This window comes from Callospermophilus lateralis, chromosome 13, assembly GCF_048772815.1.
Source record: "Callospermophilus lateralis isolate mCalLat2 chromosome 13, mCalLat2.hap1, whole genome shotgun sequence".
NCBI classification, from domain to species: domain Eukaryota; kingdom Metazoa; phylum Chordata; class Mammalia; order Rodentia; family Sciuridae; genus Callospermophilus; species Callospermophilus lateralis.
The window spans coordinates 60,197,074-60,212,962 of record NC_135317.1 but is presented as its reverse complement, the minus strand read 5'-3'; the positions used below and the strand labels follow the sequence as shown (position 1 = coordinate 60,212,962).

At 34.3% G+C, this 15,889-nt stretch overlaps 1 protein-coding gene across 2 annotated transcripts in view; it reads right to left on the bottom strand.

Annotated features, from left to right (window-relative positions):
- Positions 1-15,889, bottom strand: part of Nvl (nuclear VCP like) — a 107,829-nt gene that overhangs the window by 68,688 nt on the left and 23,252 nt on the right. Inside the window, exons 6-13 of one of the 2 annotated variants that reach the window (XM_076872956.1) lie at positions 15,572-15,610; positions 14,869-15,138; positions 11,684-11,816; positions 11,411-11,487; positions 10,749-10,883; positions 8,827-8,928; positions 5,529-5,646; positions 3,581-3,725 (exon numbers count right to left, since the gene is read on the bottom strand). In XM_076872956.1, the coding sequence (XP_076729071.1) occupies positions 3,581-3,725; positions 5,529-5,646; positions 8,827-8,928; positions 10,749-10,883; positions 11,411-11,487; positions 11,684-11,816; positions 14,869-15,138; positions 15,572-15,610 (1,019 nt within the window). The remainder of the gene's footprint in view (positions 1-3,580; positions 3,726-5,528; positions 5,647-8,826; positions 8,929-10,748; positions 10,884-11,410; positions 11,488-11,683; positions 11,817-14,868; positions 15,139-15,571; positions 15,611-15,889) is intronic. The other variant, XM_076872957.1, reaches the window with a different exon arrangement.

Sequence of the window (15,889 nt, the reverse complement as noted above, 5' to 3'; positions counted from 1 at the left end):
GAGTTGGAGAATATAATGCTAAGTAAAGTTAACCAAACCCAAAAAACAAAATGCCGAATGTTTTCTCTGATATAAGGATGCTGATTCATAATGGGGTTGGGGCAGAGGAGCATGGGAGGATTAGACAAACTCTAATGGTGGAATGAGATGGACATCATTACCCTAAGTACATGTATGAAGACACGAATGATGTGACTCTACTTTGTGTACAAACCAGAGATATGAAAAATTGCGCTCTATATATGTAATATGAACTGCAATGTATTCTGCTGTCATACATAACAAATTAGAATAAAAATTTTTTTAAAAAGTACCTTCATTTACAAAATATCAATTAAGAAAAAAAACTGTAAGAAAAAAATATATTTTTATATGAAGCCAGATTGAAAAATAATAACCCTTATCCCTAATTCAATAAATAAGAAACAAGAATTAACCATATGCTAAATGTTGGGCCATCTACAAAGATGAGAAAAGCATGGTTTCTATATGAGACTCACATTCTAGTTCCATTGTAACAGAGGGAATGGCAAATTTTGCATTAAATGTCAATATCAGCTTAATACTAAGGAAATACTACAAACACCAACTTTAAAACCTCTTCAAACTTAAGGAACATGAAAATATTACCCTCTCTTAAACTAATTGAACATTGCCAAGAATGAGCCAAGTGATTCTTTACCATATTACATAGTCTACAAAGTTCAGGGAAAATAAACTCAAACCAGATTATAAATACATTAGGAGTAATTTTTAAGTGTAAGTGTGGAGTATCCGCTTATCTTGAACCACTGTTGGTCTAGGGTCTCAAAATATACAGATCCAGAAATGAGAATTTCTCAGATTTCCAAAATGTGGCTTGAAATAAGGTTCATCAAAAAGGAATTCCAAGACTTCTTTACATTTTTCAATGTCAGTTATCATCTTTATTTTTTTAATCAACCTACAAAAGACTGGTTAACGAAAAAGAAACCAAAGGACTCAATCAAATATTTAAAACCATAACCCGAACTAAGGTCACTAAATGCATGAGAACAGACTACTTCTGACATGATTCACAGGAAATACCAGTAGCACCTAAGGAAGAATGTTGCTAAAAGAACAAAGCTTCATCTAACCAAACCCTTGTATTTAACGTCCAGTTTGTAGGAAATACAAGAATAGAAGAACAGGTTAAACGACATATTAACGATACAATGAAAGGCTGGCTGGCATTGTGGCTCCATGGTAAAGCGCTGGCCTAGCACATTCGAGGCCCTGTGTTTGATCCTCAGAACCACATAAAAATAAATAAGTAAAATAAAGGTATAAAAAAATTTTTTTTAAAAAAAAGGATACAATGAGCCAAATCCAGAAAGTAGGAAATTCTATAGAACAACGACCTGTTTCTTTATAAATAAAATGGTAAGGAAAATAGAAAGAGAGAAAGTACTAATTCTATTGTAAAAACAAAACCAGACATAGTGGCACACACACACCAGCAGCTCTGGAGGCTGAGATAGAAGGATGCTAAATTCAAGGCCAGGTCAGCAATTTAGTGAGGTCCTAGATAATTAAATGAGACCCTTTCTCAAAATTTTTTAAAAAATAGCTGGGGTTGCAGCTCAGTGAAAAATTGCCCTGCGTTAAATATCCAGTCCAAAAATAAAAGAAAGAAAGAAAGAAAACACAGGTAAAGAAAAATCATAAACCTGCCTACTGGTACCATTCTATACTTCAATCCTGAACAAGGCTAGGCAATCTTATCATTATTCTAGTCAACTAATCTCAATTTTCCAAAAATAATTTTAGATCTTTTTAGATCTTTTTTTTTTTTTCCTTTTGGTACCAGGGATTGAATTCAGGGGCGCTTAATCATTGAGCTACATGCAATTATTTTTATTTTTATTTTGAGACAGGGTCTCATTAAGTTGCTTAGGGCCTCTCTAAATTACTGAGACTGGCTTTGAATTTACAATCCTCCTGCCTCAGACTACCGAGATGCTAGGATTATAGGCATGCGCCACCATGCCTGGCTACTCAGATCTTTACACTCTGCAAACTTCTAACTCATCCACTATGTATCTTTCCTTCATCAGACAATATCACTCTTTTAACTCAAAGGAAACACCCTCAGTTTTCCAGTACCATATTGATAAACCTACGTTATTTCATATCCTTCCTTCTTCCCTTTTGTAAGGCCAATAGAATGTACAAGCACTGAATCCCCAAGCCTCCCATCTGCTCCTTCCAATCAACATTTCAATATACTCAAGTTTTTACTACTCTAAAAAGAAATTCCTCTTTTTACATCCCATTGTCTACAAGGAATTGTTTTTCCTAGGAACTGGAATTGAATGTTGATAGAGCAAATATCAAACAGACATCCACCGAAAAAAAAAGGCTTCTTACAAGCTCCTTATTTCTCTCACTGTGTTGTAAGCACCTTGAAAGCAAGGACTTAAAACTCTTTATATACGCACAATACTTGCCAAGGTAGTATATAGACTTACTATACCTTTATACATGTTTACTGAATAAATATGAGCAACTTAAATATTAAATATTATTTTGCCTCAGATATAATAAACATGTTAGTAAACAAAGTCAAGTGGCTGATTAACTCTTTAAACAGTGTATGTGTGTGCGTGCGAGGGTGTCCGAATGCAATTAGCATATGTAGATACAACAGCTTAAGAAGAAAGTGCCAAAAAAATCCTTAGTGAACAAGTACTGGGAAGAAGTGGAGGATGGCAAGGCCCCCTTCAAGCCTTTCTCCTATCCACAATGCTTTCTGATCACTTCTTCCATCCTTCCCCTTCTTCACTGTTCCTATGACCATTTTCTTTCACTATTTACCACTTTTTCCTAAAAGAGTCTAGTAACACGTATACCAATTTTTAGTATCATTAACTTAAGGCAAAGCCATTATAAATATGACATTTCAGAACATTTCTTCACTAGACTCCAAATGTACTTCTTGATATATTTTTGTTTATTGATGGACATCTATCAATTTGCTCTGTGGACATTCCACCCCAATTAGCGGGAAAGGCTGACCCTGCAGCAAACATAGACAACATTCAACTCTGGCTGCCATTTCATTTTTTGTCATGGGACTATGGTCTAAGTCAGGTTACTATTAAGGGTTAAAGCACTATACTCAATGTGAACTAGATGGCACTGCTCTATTCCATAGCTCAAGACACTGTCCCTAAGCTGGTCATCAAAAGACACAAGCCATCATTAACAAGACTAGACAAATGAATATGAATATGTAAATTCATCATCACTATTGAAAAACAACCTGAAACAATATCCTACTAATCAGTAAGTTGTATTCTTAAACATAATTTGATGTGGGATTTTTCTTTTCTTTTTTTTTGTGGTGCCGGGGATTGAACCCAGGGCCTTGTGCATGCAAGGCAAGCACTTTACCAACTTAGCTATAACCTCAACCCAAGATTTTTTTCTTAACAAATCAATTTCACTGAGAGAGAGAGAGAGATAAGGCTACATAGTATTTCTCACCCCTTACTTTCAAAGAATTTAATATGTAGATGACATAGTGGCATACAAACATCATTCTATAAGAATATACCTTTCTCTGGATGCTTCATCAGGGATACCTAGGCATATTTCTCGATCGAACCTTCCTGCACGTCTCAAAGCAGGGTCTAACGAATCTGGTCGATTAGTAGCTCCAATAACCAGGACTTGAGCTGTAGCAGCCACATTATTCAAATCTAATAAGAACCAGACACAAAATAGTGGTGACAAAGATATCTATCACATTACACAAATCATTTAATGGTTAGAGATGAAGTATTACACACTTAAATGTGTAATATGTCTCATAGAGACAGACATTATTACCCTATATACATGTATGATTACATTACTGGAGTGACTCTGCACCATGTACAGCCAGAGGAATGAGAAGTTGTGCTCTATTTGTGTACAATATGTCAAAATGCATTCTACTGTCATGTATAATAAATAAAAAACTTTTTTAAATTAAAAAAAAAGTTTAGAGATAAAAAATGTCTTATATATAAAAAGTATCTTAGCAATTCATAATGTATTCAGAAATATTAAGTGTATAATTAAGAATACAGGCTGTAAGCCAAGTTTTATGAAATATAATTATTGGTAGTATAAATGAAACACCACAGTAAAACAAAAACGAAATTGTGAATTCCAACTGAGAATAAGGGAGGGTTCGTGAAAGAGGTAATATTTCAGGAAATACCAAAAGTGAATATGATGTTGAATTTAAAAGCAGAGATAGATGCTAATTAAATTCTACAGAGAAGAAAAAGCTTGAGTGACAACACAGAGTTGGAAATTGCATGATACATTTAGGCAAGGTCATCAATCTAACCACAGGGAGTCTGGGGAGGACAGTAACATGGATTTCCGGGGATGAACAGAATGTTCATCATTCCTAAGTTTATCATTCCTAAGTTTATTTCTCTTAATTGAACCAGGATTGAACAGCAAGGAGTCAGGTTATTCTCCCTCACAAGAAATAAGAAGGTAGTAAGATACTAATTAAATCATGAGTTTATGCAGTATATTCTTTAGCTAGCAGAAAAGTAATGAAGGACTTTTCTCAGAACACAAACCTCAAAAACACAGCAGAAAAATTTTAGATATATATAAAATAGAATAATAAGCAACTTGCAACCTAGAATGGCAAGGAACACAAAACATGTACTACTTCAAATTTTCTTGTGTACACAAAACATGTGCTATTTCAAAGTAAGCAGACTCTACTTTCAAAAACTCTAGTTGAGGGGCTGGGGATGTGGCTCAAGCAGTAGCGCGCTCGCCTGGCATGCATGCGGCCCAGGTTCGATCCTCAGCACCACATACAAACAAAGATATGTGTCCGCCGAAAACTAAAAAAAATAAATATTAAAAATTCTCTCTCTCTCTCTCTTTGAAAAAAAATTTAAAAAAAAGCTCTAATTGATTCTATGTAATGCTAGTGGAAATAAAAATTGCAAAGTCTTACGGAATGTAATGTGCATGAAAAACTGAAAATGTTATAATTTTCAATTACCATTTCTACTTCTAGTATTTATCATGGAAACCTACATGTGCACCAAAAAGACTCATTTCTAATGATATTCTCCCTAACTTACTGCAAAAAATTGAAAACAAACATTCATTAATGTGGTAATGTTTAAGTACAATATAGTAAATCTATCTTAAGAATATCATGGCATCAGTTAAAAAAAGATTAAAATGGGAACATTTCTTAAGATGAACTGTTAAGGAACAAATGGTAAGTTGAGGAATGTCTATGGTGCAATCTCAAAATTATAAAAAGCAAAATATGCTAGCATATATATGTAAACACATTAAAAATAACGATAATATATACTTTAAGTTATATCTTATTATTAATGCTATAATCTTTTGTGATAGATTTCTTAATTTACACTACGAGATTTATGGTTTAAATATTTTATCTTTGTGTATGACTTAAACTATTTTAAGAAATTTATTATCTTAAAATGAATTCCCTATTTCAAACTGACCATCCATGCAGGTTAGGAGCTGGGCTACAATTCTTCGTTCCATATCTTTTGAAGCAACTTCTCTTTTGGGAGTAATAGCATCAATTTCATCGATGAAAACAATACAGGGTGCATTTGACTAGAAATAAAAATATCACAAAAAGATGACTATGAATACATTTCCTATATTGATGCATAGTTAAATATATACATCTTTTCTTTCTTTTTTGAAGTACTGGGGATTGAATTCAGAGGCATTCTACCACTAAGCTACATTCCCAAGGCTTATTTGTTTTGTAGTACTAGGGATTAAACTCAGGGGTGCTCTACCACTGAGTTACATTCTAGTTCTTTTTTGTTGGTTTTTTAATTTGGAGATAGGGTTTCACTAGACTAGGCTAGCCTAGAACTTGTGATCCTTCTACTTTAGCCCCCAAATAGGCAGGATTATAGGCATGCATCTAAATACAATTTTTAAAATCTTAAGAGTTCAAGGACCATTCACCAAATGAATAACCACCCCTCAAGAAGGCAGTTCACAGTGTTATTTCTAACTTATCTATCTGAAGAGAACCACAATGTTTAAAAGAGAACAATAAATGACTACAGATCTGGTAGCACATTTATAGTCTTCATTAATTCATGTTTTGTGCTAAATTTACTGAAATTCTTTTATAAATCAGACATGTGTGCTATACTATGAAACATAAACAGTAAGTCTAAAAGGTTTAAATTAGAAAACCCGACTTTATTAAGTGTTTTATGTTTCTACCAATATAAAAATGTCCAAGCCTTTCTTTCAAATCTGCTGTAAGAGGAAGTTCAGAAGCAGCAGAGCCAGGTGGCACATGCCTGAAATCCCAGCTATTTGGGAGGCTAAAGTAGTAGAAGAATCAAATTCAAGGCCAACTTAGGTAACTTAGTGAGACCCTGTCTCAAAATTAAGGAGTAAAAAAAAAAAGGCTGGGGATGCAGCTCAGTGGTAAAGTGCCCCCAGGTTGAATCTCCAGTACCACCAAAATCTAAAACCAAACAAACATACAAAACACCCAGATAGGGTTCAGACTGAATAAGTTAGGAAATAAGCTAGTTACCGAATGTCAAATTCATTAAGGCCTAAGTTAGAATGTTTGTAGAATTGCAGGTAACAGGGGAATGGGGAATTATTGTTTATCAGGTACAGCGTTTCAGTTTGGAAAGAAGAAAAAGTTCTAGAGGTAGATACTAGTGACGATTTACAAAAAAATGTAAATGTACTTCATGCTACTGAATTGTACACTTAAAAACGGCTAAAATGGTAAATTTTGTTATGTATATCTTAACACAAAAAAGGAGACATAAACATTAGTTAAAATGAAAAATTTAAAGAAAAATATCTAGATGTTCAATCTAAATCATTCTCAATTATTTAATCCTGAGGGGTAACATAGACTATGCTCAATCAGACTGTTAGTCTGGCTAAGACATCTCAAAACCACATGCTAGAATCATTCCTAGCTGGCTCTCTTCCCCAATCCTTGTCATGACAATGTCTGCAAAACATCATCTAAGACAACTGGAAACGTTACCCAGTTACAAAAGAGTAAAGTTACAGAGAGCAAAATTCTCAGAAAAAAAACACATACGTATTTGCCAGTGACATAGAAAATTGGGAGAAAAGGAAGAATATGAGAAGGTCATCAGAATTAGCCTTTAAAGCAGCATATAGTTTTCTGCAAAGAACCACCTGATGTGATTTGAATCTGTTCTCTAAACCACATACTTTATTGTACTCACTTTCACTATGAAAGAGGAAACCAGGGAAAGGTGGTATGTATAGTGTTACACCATATATTCTCTGAATACATATTGTCAAACATCATACTGGTTCAATACTGGTTTACAAAGAATTTTAACATAACAATCTACATGCAATTTACTAATGTCCTCTGGCTCTAGTGCCAAATCAAAAACTGAATCAAGCAGGTTTTGGAAAGCAGGTGACATCTGAAAGAATTAGCTGTGCACACTGCCTTTCTATCCTTTCTTTACATCTTCCTTGTGCTGCCCACACCTTTTTCATTGTCAGTTAACAAACCAAGCAAACAGCCTCTGCATTCTTGCCATTTTAAAATACTTTTCTCAATGACTATTGAAATACAATTTTTCTTCTAATTTCACATCAGCATCTAGTAGTTGTATTGGTCATGTTCATCAGCCATCATATACTTTGAATATAAATAAAGAATAAAATTAAACCTTACATCACTTTTTAGTTTTAGCTACAGTGACTTATGTTTGCTCCAGTGTACATAATAGCATGTCTAATATTTACAGGGCTCTTGTGTATGTGCACAAGGCATTACATTAAAGGTTTTAAAAGAATTTTCAAGTGGACAGTGGTGGCTTATATCTATAATCCCTGTGACTCAGAAGGCTGGAGCAGGAGGAGCACAAGTTCAAAGCCAGCCTCAGCAATTTAGCAAAGTTATGAGCAACTCAGAAAGACCCTGTCTCAAAATAAAAAGGGCTGGGGATGTAGTAAAACATTCCTGGGCTCAATCTTTAGTACCAAAAAAAAAAAAAAAAAAGAGGGAGTGGCAAAGAAGAATTCTCTCATTTAATACTCTCAACAACTCCATGAAATTAAGGTATTATTATTACCCTATTTTACTAGTAAATAAATAGATGGTAGAGTGGTTAAATCTCTAGTTCAATACCACATATAATAGCTAATAGCACAGGACTTGAAGTCATCTTCCTCACTGAAAGTACAGACATATAACTACTATCCCATCTCAAAATAAAGCTTTAATAGGATGTAAATACATCATCCAAATTTTAATAACACAAATTACACTTCAGAAAAATCAAATCTGAAATTTCTCTCTCTGGTAAAAGAATTTTCTTTTCACAGCTTTCATATACAAATAGAGAGGAGTTTATCCTGCCATGTTTATGGCTGTTTTTATAATATAGTAATCCTAAATATAACAATTTTCATATTTCTTAGTAATTGTTTGGTATAATCAAAATTGGGAAAAGTATGTTAATGAAAATATCATAAGGATAATATATTTTCAATATATGACTACTGGGTATGAAAGCCCAAAACTTCCCATCAATTATCTTTATTTAATTTCGATGAAACAGATTTTTTATCCAATAGTCTGTGCATCATTAAATCCATTTCAAATATTTAGCCAACATGCATAACAAATTTCTAAGCTTATAAAGTAAGAGCCAGTGAATGAGTAACAAGTACCAGCATCAGAAAAGCAAAATCTGTAAATATAAGTTTATAAGATCTGACAATGATGTTAGTCATTAGCTGACTCACCACAGCTTGCTCAAATAAATCTCTGAGCTTCTGCTCGGACTCCCCAGAAACTCCCGACACAATCTCTGGAGCAGCTACTTTCAAAATTGGCAGGTCAAGTTCCTGTGCACAAACACATAAAAGAATAACCAAAGGCAAAGGGCTGGAGATGTGGTTCAGTGGTCAAGTGCCCCTGAGTTCAATCCCTGATACCAAAAAAACAGAATAACCAAATATTCACATTGTAACCTCCCAACTTTTTCCTCATATTGTCTACTTTTCAAAATGACCATTTTCCTGAGGAACTTCATCTTTGTGTGTAAGCCTTATAAAAAGCACTATTGAAAAATCAATTGATTTATGCAAGCACATTAAGCAGATATTTTCTACTTGTTTTCACTTTTCAGATGTCAGTATAAAACTCTTTTCTCTCTTGAATCTGAAGCCCCCCACCTTAGGGCTGAATCAAAACAATTGTATCTATCATTTACCTACTGGACAGGAAATAACAAGAGCTGTAACACAGTTGCTTTCCATATATTCAGCTAGCATTCCTCTACTTGCTAACCCAGAGAACCACTTACTACTAATCAGAAGAGGCAGACTTTTTAAGAAACAGAAGAGAAACTATTGTTGTTCCATCAATATGATTGACAACAAATCTGGCTAACTTGTACTCTTTCTTCTGGCTATGAAAATTTCACTTCTTCAACAATATATTCTTTGACTCCAGTTATAACTTCAATGGTCTACACAACATTCTGCACTTCTTTCTACCACTTTATAGAATTGTTACTATGTACAACATTTATTCATCCAAATAACTTTAATGTCTCTCTCATATTAAAACTAGATTTGTGATACTTATCACTCTATAACAAAGTCTGCCATGCAGGAATTATACAAAAGAAATATTCAACAAAAATGAGGCAAACAATCAAGTTCCCCTTTAAAAATGATTTTGTTTCACAAAGTATAAATTTGTTAATGATTAGTATGCTATTTTATTAACTGAAGTTACCTGGATATTTTGCATTTTACTACCCAATATAGTTTCTGAAATGTCTGACAGGGCTAAAATAAGATTGCTAACTTTTATTTTGCAAAGCAAGAGTCTTTCATGACCATCAAAAAGAATATTTTAATACTACAAATTATATAAAAACATGACTCAATGGAAATTTTGAGTTAAATGTACCTCTATTTAAAAAAATCAATACTATGCTTAGCTGTTCTTTTTTTTTTTTTTTTTTATTGGAGATTGAACTCAGAGGCACACAAACACGGAACCACATCCTCAGCCCTATTTTTTTTTAATATTATTTTTTTTAGTTGTTGATAGACCTTTATTTGATTTATTTATATGTGGTGCTAAGAATCAAACCCAGTGCCTCACACATGTCAGGCAAGTACACTATGGCTAAGCCACACATCCAGACTGAGCCCTATTTTTGTACATTCTATTTAGAAACAGGGTCTCACTGAGGTGCTTAGTGCCTCATCATTGCTGAGGCTGGCTTTGAACTCTGGATCCTCCTGCCTCAGCCTCCTGAGCCACTGGGATTACAGGCATGTATCACCATACCTGGCTATTTTACTGTTCTTAAGAACTATCAAGTTAAAGTGAAGGAGAAATAACTAAAGCCTAAATTACATATTTAAAAAAGGGCTTTATTTGCTTCCGACCCAACTTTTATCACATATACAATAAATGTATTCACCTGTCTTACATTTTAGTTTTAGTTGTAGATGGACACAATACCTTTATTTGTGTTATTATTTGGGTTCAATACCCAGTACCACCAAAAAAAAAATGGAGGGTATCATTTTTCATTGATCATATTCTCTTTCAAAGAGATACCAGGCCTGGCTGAAATTGATCAAAGAGGAAAAAACAAATAATAACAAAAACAGCAAAAACAAACGAGTGTCAGAAACCTTACCCCAGCAATTGCATGTGCAAGCAATGTCTTCCCACAGCCTGGTGGTCCATGAAGAAGAACTCCACGTGGGGGCACAACACCCAAGTGCTGGTACACTTCTGGATGACGCATGTGAATGAGCATCTTGCAGACCTCCTAGCAGGGAAAAAGAACAAAAGATGTCTTCTTCTGCCCAAGACAGAAAGAATCAAAGTACATAGTCTTCAGACCAGCAAAATACAGTAGAGTACAAGTTTTAGGTCTTTACATTTGAATCCTGGCTCTGATACATACTGCATGACTTCAGCAATGGCCTCTTGGGCCACTATTTCCTAAGCTTTAAAAATACCTACCTCTAAGATATAACAAAAAGAAATTAGCATTAGTAACTGGAAAAAGAGAAGACACTAAAACAGTAAACCTAATTATTAGTACTATTAAAGAATATTATTTATAAAGCATGACTCTTATGTACAATCTAATTTTAAAAGGTGAAAAGATAAAGGATAGTGTGCTTCTTTTCTATCTCAATACCCTAAAAAGTGTAAGCCATGTCTGCCATTCTTACCTTCCCAATCTCCTTTTCTATTCCCAGTTCATATCAGAAACAAAGAGGTAGGCTTTGTTTGTATAAGTGATTAGTAATATACCCACTTGAGGTAAAATTCTGAATTTGACCTAACTTTTAATGTAGTATCATTGCCTCCAACATCTTCAAACTTCACACTGGATATCTGCAGTTCCAGCGCCCTGGCTTTGGCTGGTAAACAAAAAGAGAGGAGATGAAAAGATTAATGATCGTATATAAACTAATAATTAAAGGTCAATTAGACAAATATTTTCCCATAAGTGTTTCTGCACACAGAAGGTCTCCTAAGCAAAACAGCTTGGGGAGAAGAGTGATGACTCTCTCAAAGCAAACATAACTTCTGCTACCCACAGGATATGCATTTCACCTTTCTTTTGCAGGACAGCTTCTATTTCTCCATCCACTTCCTGAAAATCTTCCTTCTTTCTTTTGTTTCCTTTGCCTTTTAGCCTACCCTTCCTTTTATTATCACTCTCCAGAAAAGAAGACTCTTTTGAATCCTAGAGAGAAAATAAATTTAAATATGCCATACTTTCAATCACAATGCATATTGAGAAGGGATTTAAGGCTAGTGGTAGCTTGGTGGTACAAACTTGCCTAGCATGAGCAGGGCTCTGTATTTGATTCCCAGGACCACAAAAAAGTCCATTCCTGCCTTCATGATGCAGTACTTTTCTGTTAATGATTCCCAATCTTACTGCTTAAGGATGCTATCTGCTGGTGATGGCCTTCTTTCCCGTAACCTTACAGACAGGTTTAAATCCTAACATTGGAAAACCTTCTTTCCATGTTCTTTTAATTACATTTAATCTCTTCCTTACACTCCCAGAATATGGTTTTTGTAACTATATTACTGGCTACCATAATCAGTTTTGTATTTGAGTGATTAATTTGGCCATGACTTGTTCCTGAATCGTGAGCTCCTTGTTTTGACACTAAAATCATCTTTTATTCTCACTGAGTCTCCTTATAGTTGTAAGCCATGTCTGCCATTCTTACCTTCCCAAAAAAGTCCATTCCTGCCTTCATGATGTAACATTGATTCATCCATCAATGAACAAAGTGAAGACATTTGGAAAAGGCACATTAATAAGTCAAAGTAAAATGTTTTCCCCAAATCAGTGGCTGTGTGTTTGGAAACCAATTAATGCAACACTGACCAAGAGAAATATAAAGCAAGCCACATACATAATTTTATATAATTTAGTAGCCACATTAAAAATGGAGCTAGGTGGGGCAGTGCATGCCTGTAATCCTAGTGACTCACGAGGCTGAGGCTGAGGCAAGAAACTGATTGCAAGTTTGAAGCCATCCCCGGCAACTTAGTGAGACCCTGTCTCAAAATTATATAAAGGAAAATAGAACTATGTCAAATTCACTTAATAATCTTTTTTTATTTTTTGGTGCTAAGGATACATACAAAGTACATACAAAGCACTGGCTCTATCACTGAGCTATACCCCCAGACAATAATCTATTTTATTTAACTCAGTATATACCAAACAATCTCATTTCAACACAGACTTAACATAAAAAATTATTAATGAGATGTTTTACATTCTGTTTTATAGTAAGCAACAAAATATAATGTGTACTTTTATGGCACATCTCAACTTTTGACACTAAATTTTCATAGGAAACACTTGATTTGTACTTTGTAAAATTTACCCCTAAAATAGATTGAAATACCTACATTGTTTCAAAAATATTTAGAGACTTCCCAAAAACCAAATTAACTATAATTTTAACTTTAAATTTACATTTAAATTTAAAATTCACTTCCTCATTTGCACTAGTCATACCTCAAGGGCTCAATAGCCACATGTGGCTACTAGTCACTATATCATGGGATAGTTACTTTAAACCCTCTCTCATTCTACTATGCATTAAAATAATCATTAAGAAAGGAAGAAAGAGCTGGGGTTGTAGCTCAGTGGTAGAGTACCTGCATCACATGAGTGAGACACTGGGTTCAATCCTCAGCATCACATAAAAAATAAATAAAGAAAGAAAGAAAGGAAGAAAGGTACCCAATGTGTTCATTTTGTGATAATTATGCTTTTTTTAAGTTTCATTTCAAAACTTTTTAAAAAGATATCTGCCTACCAGATGCAGTGGCACATGCTTCGAATCCCAGCCACTGAAAAAGGTTAAGGCAGCAGGATCTCAAGTTCAAGACCAGCCTGGCAACTTAGCATGACCCTACCTCAAAATAAAAAATAAAAAGGGCTAGACATGTAGTTCAGTGGTAGAGTGCCTATGGATTAAGACAGAAATAAAAATGAACAAACAAACAAAAAAAAAACAAAAACAAAATAAAGGCACCTGCCTAGTCTACATATTTTCACATACATCTATTTATTAGGATTTAAGGTGTTATCCTGAACTGAACTGAACATAAATCACATTGCTGTTTCAGCAGCAATCATTCCTTCTTCCTAAATTTATCACCTGTGCAACACATAACCAAAGCACTTATTTTTAAACTCTCACTAGTAAACGGGAAGTTCATTTGGCACTATTAATTCAATAAACTGACTGGTTATCATATGATAGACATAATTTAGAGAGGGACACAGTACTAAACAAAACAAAGTCCTTGCTCTCCAGGAACTTATATTCTAGTGAAGGAAAACAAAAGGGTGAGTTTTAAAAAAAAAAAAATCACACAAGCTAAAATGACTTTGACTTTAAATAGTTAGTAAGTAAGTAAGTAAATAAATAAATAAATAAATAAATAAATGGAGTAGGAAACAGAGTACCTAACAATGAGCTATCTCCTGTGTGAAAAAATATGCACACCCACCACCACAAAAATTACATGAGAGGAGCTGGGGATGTGGCTCCAGCAGTAGCGCACTCGCCTGGCATGCGTGCAGCCCGGGTTCGATCCTCAGCACCATATACAAACAAATGTTGTGTCCGCCAAAAAACTAAAAAATAAATATTAAAATTCTCTCTTAAAAAAAAAAAAAAAAAGATTACATGAGAAAAGAGATGTGAAGAAGTGATGAAGTGAACCATAAAAATCTGAAAGTTTTTGATAGAAAGTGCAAATGCTAATGCCCCAAACAGGAGATGACTTAGTGTGCTCTAGAAACAACAAGAGGCCACTATTGCCAAAGTAAAGCAGGGAAGTGAGGGAAGACAATGGTAGAAGATGAGATTAAGAGACAGCAAGACACCCCAATAATACAGAGCTTTATTTTTGGGTTTGAGACTGAAAGAAGCAACTGAAGGGTTGTAAAAGAAGAGTGGCAATGACCTGACTTAACTCAAAGAAGGTATCTCTGCATGAAGAATAAACCAAGGGGAACAAGAATGGATGGATTTCAGTTGCCTGTGCAATATATAACCAAAGCATTTATTTCAATACTTAAGGCAAGAAAGAGGCTCAGGCTAAGAGGGCAATGACAGCAGTAGTGCAAAGTATACTCCGTGCATTACAAAGTTCCTAAGACCCATAAAACACAAGTGTCTCCTTAATAATTCAATGAAAAGACTGAAACATATTCCAACTACATAGGGCTAAAAAGTTCACTATGAAAATACCTGGATATCAGATACTGGCTTCTTATGGTTACTTTTATTATCTGATAGGTCCAAGAAAAAACTGTCTCTTTTTCCATATGGGGTTGTATCAATAAACCATCCTCCCTCAGATTCTCTTGCAGGAGTCTTCAAAGGAATGGAACTTGTTTTAGTTAGTCGTGGTGCTGAAGCAGTAGTTTCTCTTTGCTCCACCTCCGGAGTATTTGAGACAGAATCAGGATTTCCTTTCCGATATAAAGAGAGCAGCGAACTGTTCATGTGATTTGCTGACTGGCAGAAACATGATTTTACCATTAATTACTCAGGTATTCATGAAAAGTTCCATTAACCATACTAATAAGGTCTCTACCTTTTGCTTTCACCAACTTCTGACATTTATAGTCAGAATATATGGGTGTTCACAATAAGATGATTCACAAACAAGCATTTAACATTCAAAAATATGCACACCCACCACCACTCCAAGTTAATGGAGGGCCAGTTCATAATTGATGATTAAATAAAATAAGCATGGTTACTTTTAAAAATATAACAGAACCAAGTATGGAAATGAACAGGTAGTCACTGGGAGTCACTACTATTCCACCAATTCAAAGAAGGATCAAATATAATTGTGTGTCATCATTACGTGGTTAATATATCCAAAAACTGATTTATCAAGGGAAAAAACAGAAGGCAAATTATGAGCAATTTGATGTATTACCTTCATATCTCCTGAGTCAAGCCCATTCATTGGTAAATCCTAGACAGAAAATATATTCTTTGCTCCAATTTTATGATTAATTCTCTTTCTATTTGTTTGCCTTTATTTCTGGCTACTCCTTCTTTTCTCTTTATAACTAACTATAAACACAAACATTGGTTGGATGGGTTAATCCATCATCAACAGAATATGTAATACGTATTTTATTATTTATTGATAAAGATGTCCAAAATCTCTTTTTCCACTTTTTTAATCATTTTTTTTTTCCTTAAAAAGTCTCATAATTTTAAGGAAAAAGAATCACAGTGAGCCTATTAA